This window comes from Orycteropus afer, unplaced genomic scaffold (genome assembly GCF_000298275.1).
Source record: "Orycteropus afer afer isolate SDZICR_OR568_19922 unplaced genomic scaffold, OryAfe1.0 scaffold00012, whole genome shotgun sequence".
NCBI lineage: Eukaryota > Metazoa > Chordata > Mammalia > Tubulidentata > Orycteropodidae > Orycteropus > Orycteropus afer.
Genome location: NW_006921599.1, coordinates 3,068,191 through 3,080,611, shown reverse-complemented (window position 1 = coordinate 3,080,611; position 12,421 = coordinate 3,068,191). Strand labels below are relative to the sequence as shown.

At 38.1% G+C, this 12,421-nt stretch overlaps 1 protein-coding gene across 1 annotated transcript in view; it reads left to right on the top strand.

The window, feature by feature from the left end:
- The first annotated feature begins 466 nt into the window (after positions 1-466).
- Positions 467-12,421, top strand: part of MAK (male germ cell associated kinase) — a 97,761-nt gene continuing 85,806 nt past the window's right edge. Inside the window, exon 1 of the mRNA XM_007951715.1 lies at positions 467-567. Within this exon, the coding sequence (XP_007949906.1) occupies positions 467-567 (101 nt within the window). The remainder of the gene's footprint in view (positions 568-12,421) is intronic.

Sequence of the window (12,421 nt, the reverse complement as noted above, 5' to 3'; positions counted from 1 at the left end):
ATGTATATATATGTATGTATGTATATGTGTGTGTGTGTGTGTGTGTGTGTGTGTATATATATATATATATATGTATAGGCTATTATATGTGAACTTTATTTTTCATTCCAATAGCAGTAATGATTTCTTGCAAAAGTTTTACACATTGGTTTATAATTTTTCCCTATGTACTAAGTTGCCAGTAAATTTCTTAAGAGATTCTTAAAATGAAAATTCATTTTATCTTTGCTTTGCTTTTTTATAGGGTGCTCGTAAGAATGGAAGCACTGTTTCCTTGCCAGATTCCTCATTGCTATATCTCATGAACCTACATAATCTTGGGGAAAAGTCTATATTTAATGATGACCAACCTATTACACATCTGACAGTCTGAAGACAAAAAATAATAAAAAGAAAGACGCATTTAAATTTCCATTCAACAAAGAAGTCCATTTAGTCGACAATTTCTGCTGCATTCTTTTCCAAGATGAACCGGTACACAACCATGAGACAGTTGGGGGACGGCACCTATGGGAGTGTGCTTATGGGCAAGAGCAATGAGTCTGGGGAGCTGGTGGCCATCAAAAGGTACCATGTGCAACACATGAAGGTTTACCTTTGAAATATTGATCTTTGTTTTCCTTTGTTTGCTTGAGAATATGCAAAGCACAGAGATGCTAGCTTGGCTAATGTGGAATGCCCTACTGGTGGAAATGTTGCCAAAAAGGAATTCTACTGATCTCCTGTATATTATGTTAGTGTTTTGGTTTGTCCTGCAACATTGATAAACCAAAACTTGTAAGTACTGCTTTTTATGCAAAATAAATTCGGGCTGAAAGGGAATGTGGTGTTTAGAATGTTTTAGAACTTAAATTTGGAATTTAGGATACAGAGTAGTAATAGACCTCAAATCAGATGTTGTTGTTGTGTGCCATTGAGTCGGACCTAACTCATAACCACCCCTCCTTGGGTTTCCGAGGTGGTATCACTATGGAAGTAGATTGCCCATCCTTCCTTCTGAGAAGTGGCTGGTGGGTTTGAACCACCAGCCTTCTGGTTAGCAGTCAAGTACCTTAGGCACTATGCTACCAGAGGTCCTACAAATTTGATAGTGTTTATAATGTGACATTGAATTCTGATTGGCATACGGTATTTTCCTGGGCTTGCCAATTAAATGGAATTATATTTTAAAAATCTACTGTGTTATCTATATATCATAACAAACTACCCCTAAATTTAATGACTTCAAATAGGAACAAACACTTAGTAACTCATACAGTTTTTGTGGGTCAGAAATTCAAGAGTGGCTTGGTTGGGTGGTTTTGGCTCAAGATTTTAAGCAGGAGAGTCATCAATACTGTTTTAGAATAGTCACTTTGACAAAAGAGTGGAGACTTGATTGAAGAGGTCAGGAAGTTAGTATCTTTGTTTAGTCATATGGGTTGGAGGTAGTGGTGAACTGATCTTGGAAATTAGCACTGGGCATAGAAATAAGTACAATCATTGAAGGGACATTTAGGAGATAGGCTCTATAGGAACTGGTGACTGGGCATGAGGGGAGGGAATAAAAAGTAGAGGAAAATTACAGGCTGACTTCTGGAATTCTGGCTTTAAAGGGCAATGGAAGTGTCATTGACTGATGGGGAAGGGATAATCACAGACAGGGATAATAATCCAGAGCTCAGTTTTGGACATAACACATTAAGATGCCTGTGAAACATCCAAATATAAATTTCCTATAGGCACTTAAAGCTCAGAAGAAAGTCTTGGCTGGTGATTTAATTAGTCAGTAGTTAGTAATTGAAGCTACATAAAGGGAGAAGAAAAGAACATGTAGAACCTTGAGGGACTGCAGCATAAAACGGAAAGCCCTGAAATGGAGTACTGAGAAGCCACCAAAAAAATACGGAGAGTGTAGAAAATATCAGAATCCCAGGAAAATTTCTACAAAAGGAGGAGTACCCAATTGGAAGACAAGTAAAAACTAATGACTGAAAAGCATTGGGTTAGTGAAGAATGTTTCTGGCTGAAAATACATAAACTAGGAGCAAGTAACAGAACCAATAGCTTAACTAGTTAGAAGTTTATTTTTCTCACATATCAAGAAATCAGGTTATTGAAAGTGCTAGGGCTTTCAGTGGCTCAGAAGTATACTCAAGGAATTTAGTCTTTTCTGTCTCCTTCTCCAAACTGAGCGTTGAACATTTTTTTTTGTCCTCAAATATGCCCACTAATGGCCATATTGTTTTAGCATGCGGCATTATATCAGTGCTTAAGGAAGGAAGAAGGGAGAGTAATATCTTTAGTATTAGTTAATAAAATATCTTTCCCAGAAGCCCATAAGTGACTTCCAGTTACATTTACTGACTAGATCTGGGTCTCAAACCCTCCTGGGAGGGCTTAGGAAGTATCTAATTTTCCTGCCTCCTCTGTGAGGAGGCTAAAGGAAGGGGCTGAAAATGGCCTAGCAACCATACAATAATAATTGCCATGATATTCCTTGGATTTAGGAAATATGATGTCATTGATGCTGTGGTGAGAGTTTGTTGCACAGGAATAGTAGAAGAGATAAATTACAGTGGGGCAAGGAGTAGTGGAAAACAGTAGTAGCATTTAGCTTTGAATAGTTTTGGAAAATGTGCTAATGAGTTGCTAAGAAAATCAGAGAAGGATTGCAACTATCAAAGAGTCTACATGAGATTACATGGGATGAATGTTAGAGTTGAATTACTTGTATTTATATGACTTTTCTTCCCACCTTCCCTAAGCTGTACAAAAAATAGAGACTAGGAGATGACTAAGCGGGAATGGTAGGATGTTAGGAGGGGGAGTGTTCAGTTTGTGTGTGCACTCTTGAGAGTATAGTGGTGAAAAGGCTGATTTTAGGACCCAAGCTGCATGAGGAGGCAAATGAAACCAAGCAGGCTATTGTAGGAATGGCAAAGGGTTGAACAAGTGGATGTATAAAGACAATTCAGTGGTAATTATGATGAAGGACAGGATGTTATGGTCAGAGTCTGTAGTTCTAATGTATGAGATCTTGGAGAGCAGAACTATTCCTCAGAGTAACAAGGTGTTTATGAGGGACTATGATAAAATAGAAGTGAATATCTCATTGGAGTTAAGGAACTATAAAGCCAGTCTACTGGCAGGATTACCAATAGGATGTTAACTATGATCACTACTCCTTAAGTTTGTGAGACAGTGAGGACAAGACAGACTCTTAGTAGTTTGTTGACCTTATGTGTCTACAAATGTCTTAAAGAAGAAGGCTATACCATTTATCTCAAGCCTGATGCAAAGGAGTAAACTTTACCTAAAAATTAGAATATTAGGCCTCTTGTCCATTCTCAATTTTTGCCAATTTGTTACCAAAACAATCCACATCCCCAAATATCCATTTTTATCCATGGTGGTATAAATTTTTAGGCACTCCCTGTTTAGGCCATAAATACTGTAGATACAACATTTTGTATAACACTTTCAATCCATCCATGCCTTTCCCCTCCCCACAAAATTCATGTTGAACAAATTTAGTATAGCCAATGGAGAAGAGCTCCCTATGCTTAATCTTCATAGTGGGCAGTAAATATGTCCCATGAAGGAAAATTACATCATCTGGAAGAAGATATTTTTCATTCTGAAAAGCCCTTTTTTTGTTTATTATTACTTTTATTGTGAGAACATAAATAACAAGACATTCACCAACATAACAGCTTCCACATTTACAGCTCAAGGACACTGATGACATTTTTCATGTTGGGCCACCATTATTGCTAACCTTTCCCAAAATATTCCATACCATTAGCATAAACTGAATGCCCCACAAATGAAAACTTCCCCTTACCCCTCACTCCTACCCTCCTAATAGTCTTTGTTTTATTCATTTATTATTTTTTTTGTTTTGTTTTTGCAATGTGCCTTCCCATCCCTTCCCACCCCTGGTAACCAACATAGAAAGTTTCCTTCCATATATAAACCTTTTCTTGACTTCTTACAATAATGGACTAATACAATATTTATCCTTCTGTGATTGACTTATTTCACTCAGCATAATGTCTTCCACATTCATCCACATTATGTGGTGTTTTGCAGATTGTACATTATTCTTTAGTGTTGCATAGTATTCCATTGTATGTACCATAGTTTGGTTATCCATTCTTCTGTTGATGGCTACCTAGATTGTTTCCATTTTTTTTTGCTATTGTAAATAGTGCTGCAATGAACAGGGGTGTACATATATCTGTTCTTGTCCTGGCTCTAACTTCTTAAGCCTAACTATCTAGTAATGGAATTGTTAGATCAAATGGCATTTCTAATTCCAACTTTTTAAGGAATCACCATATTGCTTTCCACAGTGGTTGTATCATTTGATAGTCCACCAGCAGGGTATGAGACCGCCAATCTCTCCACATCCTCTCCAGCATTTGTTATTTTCTGTCCCATTGAAATTTGCTATTAGTGCTGGGGCCAGATGGCATCCTATTATTGTTTTGATTTGCATCTCTCTACTGGCTAATGATCATGAACATTTCTTCATGTGTTTGTTGGCTGCCTGAATATCCTTTTTGGTGAAGTGTCTGTTCATGTCTTCTGCCCAGTTTTGAATTGGATTGTTTGTCTTTTTGTTGTTGAGGTGTTGGAGTTTTCTATAAATTTTAGAGATAAGTCCCTTGTCAGATATGTCATTACCAAATATTTTTCCCAATCTGTAGATCCTCTTTGACTCTTTTGGAGAAGTCTTTGGAAGCAAACAAAAATTTAATTTTTAGAACGTCCCATTCTCTTCTACTGTTGGTGCATTTTGGGTTATGCTTGACAATCTATTTATGTCATAAGTTAACTAAACCAAGCTCACTGCCAACTAACTCCAGATGGATCAAAGACTTAAATGTGAAACCTAAAACTATAAAATTTCTCAAGGAAAAAGTAGGAGCAAATTTAGGGTCTCTAATTTATGCCATGGAATTAGTTTTTGTATATGGTGTGAGATACGGATCTTCTTTCATTTTTATGCAAATAGATATCCAGTTTTGCCTGCACCATTTGGTAAAGAGACTATCTCTTCCCCATTTAATGGATATCAGCAGACCATAGGTTGATGGATCTATTTCTGAGTTCTAAGTTCTGTTCTACTGGTCTATGTGTCTGTCATTGTACCAATAGCAGGAGGTTTTGGCTACTGTGTCTGTGTTGAGATCTGGCAGTGTAAGACCTCCTACTTCAGCAGGGCTTTGTTTATCTGAGTCTCTTTCCTTTCCATATAAAATTGATTATTAGTTTTCTGTATTCTTAAAGAATGTTGGTGGGAATGCATTGAATGTATAGATTGCTTTGGGAAGTATTGACATTTTCACAATGTTCAGTCTTCCTATCTATGAGCATGGTATGTTCTTCCATTTATTTAATCTCTTATGATTTCTCGGAGTAGTGATTTGTAGTTTTCTTTGTACAGGTCTTTTGTGTCCCTAGTGAGATTTATTCCCAAGTATTTTATTTTTTTTTTGGTAGCTATTATAAATGGTCGGAAGGAAGGTTGGGCAATCCTACTTCCGTAGTGATACTGCCTCGGAAACCCAAGGAGGGGTCGCTATGAGTTGGGGCCGACTCAATGGCACATAACAACAACAACAACAACATTATAAATGGTATTGATTTCCTTATTTCCTTTTCAGCAATCTCTTTGCTGGTATAGAGGAATCCAACTGATTTTTTGTATGTTGATCTTGTATCCTGCCTGCGGCGTAGTAAATTATGTGATATGGCTTTTCTAGCCATAGTATTTGTAACTCCCACTTTGCAGTGAGTAGCTGAGTAGCTGCTTGTTAAAGTCATTCACCTGGAACAACACAAAGCAATCTTCTGGGAAGTTTTCTCTCTCTCAGGTGTACAGAATTCTGATGTTGGGATTGGTTGGTTTTGGCCACTCTGCCAGGCTCAAAAGGAGCCCTCCTAAAGGCAAAAGGAGTCTCTCTGACTGCTGGCTGAGAGACGTATTTGCTGAGAGAGAGATGTGAGAGACATGCACTGCTGAGAGAGAGACATGCTACTGAGAGACTGAGAGAAATGGCCTGCTAAGAGAGACGGCTGGCTGCTGAGAGAGACAGCTGGCTGCTGAGAGGACATGGCTGGCTGCTGAGTGATAAGGATGGATGCTGAGTGAGATGGCCAGCTGAGGGAGACTGAGTGCATTCCTGAACTTGAATTGTAGCCTGTTACTTCCCTAGTAAACCCATAATCTGTGAGTTCTATGTGGCCACTTGCAGCAAATTATTGAATGCAGCAAAGAGGTCGTGGGTGCTGTGGGAAGGATGGTTGGTGTCAGGATGATAAGAGGGCTGGAGGGTAGCGCCATGTCTGGTCTCATGGGAGCAGGTATTGGGCTGCTGATGGTGATTCTGTCTTCCTCTGGTATAGTTAGAGCAGGTCAGAAGATGCCAATTCCTTGCCCCTTTGGCACTGCCGCTATGCTACATCTCTCAATTAGTTCCAGTAGTTTTTTTGCCAGGTCTCTTGGGTTTTCTGTGTATAGGATCATGTCATCAGCAAATAGGAATAGTTTGACTTCTACCTTACTAATCTGGATGCCTTTGATTATCCTTTCTTGCCTTTTATTGCCCTAGCTAGGACTTTCAATACAGTGTTGAATAAAAGTGGTGATAGAGGGCATCCTTATCTGGTTCCTGTTCATAAGAGGAATGGTTTCAGTCTCTTTCCATTGAGAATAATGTTGGCTGTTGGTTTTGAATATAAACTCTTTATTGTATTGAGGAATTGCCCTTCTATTCCTATTTTGTTGAGAGCTTTTATCAGGAATGGATGTTTATTAAATGCCTTTGCTGCATTGATTGATATGATCATGTGGGGTAACCACTAATAATCTTTGGTTTCTCCATCTCTCTCTTTTTCAACCTATCTGGGTATTCCCTGCCCCCTCCTATTCCTAGTAATCAACAAGGAAAATTTGCTTCCATGTATAAACCTTTTTTTGACTTTTTACAATAGTGAACTAATACAATATTTGTCCTTCTGTAATTGATTTATTTCACTCAGCATAATGTCCTCCAAGTTCATCTATGTTATGTGGTGTTTTGCAGATTCTACATTATTCTTTAGTGTTGCATAGTATTCCATTGTGTGTGTGTAACACAGTTTGGTTATCCATCTCTTTCCTATTGTGAATAGTGCTGCAATGAACATGGATGTGCATATATCTATTCATGTCCTGGCTCTTGCTTCTTTAGGATATACATCTAGTAATGAGATTGGTGGATCAAGTGGTATTTCTATTTCTAATTTTTTAAGGAATTGCCATACTGATTTCCACAGTATTTGTATCATTTTACAGTCCCACCAGCAGTGTATGAGAGTATTTTCTGTCTTGTTGAATTTTGCTGTTAATGCTGAGGTGAGATAGTATCTCATTTTTTGCTTTGCATCACTCTAATGGTTAATGGGGAGCTCTGGTGGCGTAGTGCCTAAAGCATTTGACTGCTACCCAGAAGGCTGGTGGTTGAAACTTACCAGCCATTCCTTGGAAGGAAGGTTGGGCAATCTACTTCCGTAGTGATACTGCCTCAGAAACCCAAGGAGGGGTCGCTGTGAATTGGCTCCAACTCAACGGCAATGAGAATGGTTAATGATCATGAACATTTCTTCATGTGTTTGTTGGCTGCCTGAATATCTTCTTTGGTGAAGTGTCTGTTCATGTCTTCTGCCCATTTTTAAATTGCATTGTTTGTCTTTTTAAAGTTGTTGGAGTTTTCTATAAATTTTAGAGATAAGTCATTTGTCAGATATGTCATTGCCGAATATTTTTTCCCAATCTATAGATTCTCATTTTACTCATTTGGAGAAGTCTTTTGAAGCACATAAGAATTTAATTTTTAGAAGGTCCCAACCATCTAGTTTATCTTCTTCTGTTTGTGCATTTTGGGTTATGCTTGATGGTCTATTTAAGCCATAAATCAAGGCCCCTAGTTTTGCCCCTATTTTTTCTTTGATGAATTTTGTAGTTTTAGGTTTCACATTTAAGTTTTTGATCCATCTGGAATTAGTTTTTGTGTATGGTGTGAGGTAGGGATCTTGTTTCATTTTTCTGCAAATGGATATCCAGTTTTGCCAGCACCATTTGTTAAAAAGACTGTCTCTTCCACATTTAGTGGACTTTGGCCCTTTGTCAAAGATCAGCTGACTATAGGTGGATGGATCTATTGCTGAGTTCTTAATTCTGTTCCTTTAGTCTATGTATCTTTCATTATACCAGGCTGTTTTGACTATTGTTGCTGTATAGTGGGTTTTGAGATCTGGGAGTGTGAGACCTCCTACTTTGTACTTTTATTTCAGTTGTACTTTCCTTATCTGAGGTCCCTTTCCTTTCCATATAAATTAGTGATTGGTTTTTCTGTGTTTTTAAAGAATGTTGATAGTATTTGGATCAAGATTGCATCAAATGTGTAGATTGTTTTAGGTTATATAGACAGTATCACAATGTTTGGTCTTCCTATCCATGAGCAATATGTTCTTCTATTTATTTAGATCTCTTATAGTTTCTTGAAGTAGTGTTTTGTTGTTTTTTTTGTATAGGTCTTTTGTGTCCCTGGTAAGATTTATTCCCAAGCATTTTACCTTTTTGGTAGCTATTGTAGATTATATTGATTTTCTTATTTCCTTTTCAGAGATCTCTTTGCTGGTGTAGAGGAATCCAACTGATTTTTGTATGTTGATATTGTATCCTGCCACGATGCTAAATCTTTTAATAAGTTCCAGTAGTTTTTTTTTGCTGAATTTCTTTGGTTTTCTATACATAAGATCATATCATCTGCAAATAGGGATAATTTTACTTCTTCCTTACCAATTTGAATGCCTTTGATTTCTCTTTCTTGCCTTATTGCCCTGGCTAGAACTGCCAATACAATGTTAAATAGAAGTGGAGATAGAGGGCACCCTTATCTGGTTCCTGTTCACGAAGGGTTTGGTTTCAGTCTCTCTCCATTGAGAATAATGTTGGCTGTTGGTTTTGCATATATGCCCTTTATTGTGTTGCGGAATTTCCCTTTAGTTCCTATTTTTCTGAGAGTTTTGATCAGGAATGGGTGTTGGATTTTATCAGATGCCTTTTCTGCATGTATTGATATGTTCAAGTGATTCTTTTCTTTTATTTTACTTATCTGATGGATTACATTGATTGTTTTTCTAACATTGAACCACCTTGGCATATCCGGTATGAATCTTAGTTGGTCATGGTGTACTATTTTTTTATATGTTGTTGGAGTCTATTTGCTGGGATTTTGTTGAAGATTTTTGTATCTATATTCATGAGGGATAATGGTCTGTAGTTTTCCTCTCTAGTGGTGACTTTGCCTGGTTTTGGTACTAATATTGTGCTTGATTCATAAAATGAATTTGGGAGGATTTCATCCTCTTCTATGTTCCAGAATATTTTGAGTAAGATTGGTGTCAGCTCTTCTCTGAATGACTGGTAGAATTCTCCAGTGAAACCATCTGGGCCAGGACTTTTTTTGTTGGTAATTCCTTTTTTTTTTTTAAATGAATTTTATTGAAATATAAAAAGTGACATGGGTCAGTGCATTTTTTTTTTTTTTTTTTTGCAGTGTTCCCTCCCCTCCCCTCCCACCCCTGGCAACCAACAAAGAAAGTTTCCCTCCATATATAAACCTTTCCTTGACCCTCTACTACAATGAACTAATATTATATTTGTCCTTTTGTGATTGACTTATTTCACTCAGCATAATGTCCTCCAAGTTCATCCATATTATGAGGTATTTTGCAGACTCTACATTATTATTTAGTGCTGCATAGCATTCCAGTATGTATATGTACCATAGTTTGGTTATCCATTCTTCTGCTGATGGGCACGTAGGTTGTTTCCATCATTTTGCTATTGTAGATAGTGCTGTCATGAACGTGAGTGTGCATGTATCTGTTCCTATCCTGGCTCTCACCTCTCTAGGATATATTTTTTTGTTGGTAATTCCTTTTTGACCTGTTCATTTTCTTCTTTTGTTATGGGTCTGTTCAAATTTTCTACCTAAATCTGTGTTAGTTTAGGTAAGTAGTATGTTTTTAGAAATCTGTCCATTACCTCTAGATTTTTAAATTTGTAGGAGTACAGTTCTTCATAGTATCCATTCTGAAAGTCTTAAAGAGAAGTTAAAGCTCTTAAAGGAGTTGGCTGGAGGAACAGATGGTAGTTATTTGAATTAGACTTGCTTGGTTAAGACCATATAGGGGCATTAAGCAGCAGGGAGGTTTTGTTAATGGGGGAGGAACAACTCAGAAAAGGAGAGTGAGAATGGTTACACTACTCAAGGAATATAATCAATATCATTGAATTATACATTTAGAGAAGATTGGAATTGGTGTGTGGTTTGCTGTGTATGTTCTCAACAACAACAACTGAAAGAACCATGTTGGGAATTGAAATGGAGAATAGGCTAAGAGTTAGCAACGTACTGAGATGGCCAGCAAAGTACTTTGTGGCTTGGCATCTTGTAGATAATGCCCAGAGTGTTATCACTGAGAATGTGAATGTGAGGAAGAAAGTTGTACTCGACTCAGTAAGTGCTGGGGCAAAGCTTTTTAAGCAGACTAGATATACGGTCAGAATTGGTTAGAATGAGGTGGAGGGTGAGAATTTATAAATTGGGAGAACACTGTAAATAACAAAATAAAAGGTACCTTTTTGAAAATATCCTTTAGAACATTTAAGTCACTGGTAAGAAACCATGTATTACCTGCTGCCATTTCAAAGAAAGCTAGAACATAAATTCTCAGTAGAGGATGGTAATAAGATTCCCTCTCTGTTAAGTTGTTGTTGTTGTTATGTGCCGTCGAGTCAGCCCCAACTCATAGCGACCCCTCCTTGGGTTTCTGAGGCAGTATCTCTATGGAAGTAGATCGCCCAACCTTCCTTCCAAGGAGTGGCTAGTGGGTTTGAACCACCAGCCTTCTGGTTAGCAGTCACGTGCCTTAGGCATTATGTTACCAGAGCTCCTTCTGTTAAGTTACCAACTATTTATTAAGCGGTGTGCCCTTTAAGGAGTTGAGTGATAGTTCCATTTCCAAGGGCCTCCAATCTGTGTTACAGTTCCTTATGAGCCCACATATGAGTATAGGAATTTAGCTATTCATGTAATAAGAATTTATTGAGCACTTATGTGCCAGCAAGTGATCTAGGCCTTTGTGAGTATCCTTGAAAAGCTTAAGGAGTCCTTGTGGCGAGTGGTTAAAGTGCTTGGTTGCTAACCAAAATGTTGGCGGTTCAAACCCACAAACCCCTCTGGGGAGAAAGATGTGGTAATCTGCTTCCTTAAAGATTACAGCCCTGGAGACCCTATGGGGCAGTTTTACTCTGCCCTATGGGATCACTGTGGGTTGGAATTGACTGAATGGCATGGGTTTGGTTGAAAACCTTACATTTGGGGATGGGGAGGAGAAGGACTAAACAAAGCTAAGGTACACGGTATATTAAACGAAAAAACAAAAAACCGAACTCACTGCCCTCAAGTTGGATCTGACTCATAGAGACCCCTCCTTGAGTTTCTGAGGCAGTATCACTACAAAAGTAGATTGCCCAGTCCCAGAGGTGGCTGATGGGTTTGAACCATCAGCCTTCTGGTTAACAGTTAAATGCCTTAGGTACTATGCCACCAGAGCTCCCCATATAGTATATTAAGAGGTGATGGAAGGTTGGGCAATCTACTTCCGTAGTGACTGCCTCAGAAACCCAAGGGGAGGTGTCACTCTGAGTTGGGTCCGGCTCCACGGCAGTGAATTTGGTTTGGTTTTGGTTGATAAGTACTGTGGAGAACAGAAAAATTAGAGTAAGGAAAGAAGTCTAGTAATAGTACTATTGTGTCCCTAAGATGATATTGAATAATTGGGAATAGCCATGAAAATTTACTCAAGGCATTAATAAAGAAGGTTCGCCTGGAATAGCCTTTTATTTCCTGGACCAGCCAGCTCTTTTTATCATCAGGATTGATACACATTCCATTTCTGTCTGCTAAAAATTCTTTTTCTCACTCTTCTCACATTTTCTTACTCAAAGAGGCCTTCCCTGGTCATTAAATCTTTAAGAGATCCTCTTGTTATTCCATCTCATGATCTGTATAACTAATTAACTTGTACGTGTGTTTTTTGTTCACTGGCTTAAAGACCATATCTGCTTTGTTTTGTGCCCTAGAACATAGGTGTTAGACGAATGAAAAAGAAGATGATAGGGAATATAAAAGGTAATTCCTTTTCTTAGCTATCTGTGATAGTTGGAGCTGTGTGTCAACTTGGCTGGACCACAATTCTGTGTGGTTTAAGCTCTTGTGATGTAGTTATTCTCAAGATGAGATCAGATGATTATGTTTTGAGCAGCTAATCCATTGAAAGGGAGTTTCCCTAGGGGTGTGGCCTCTTTCCAGTATAT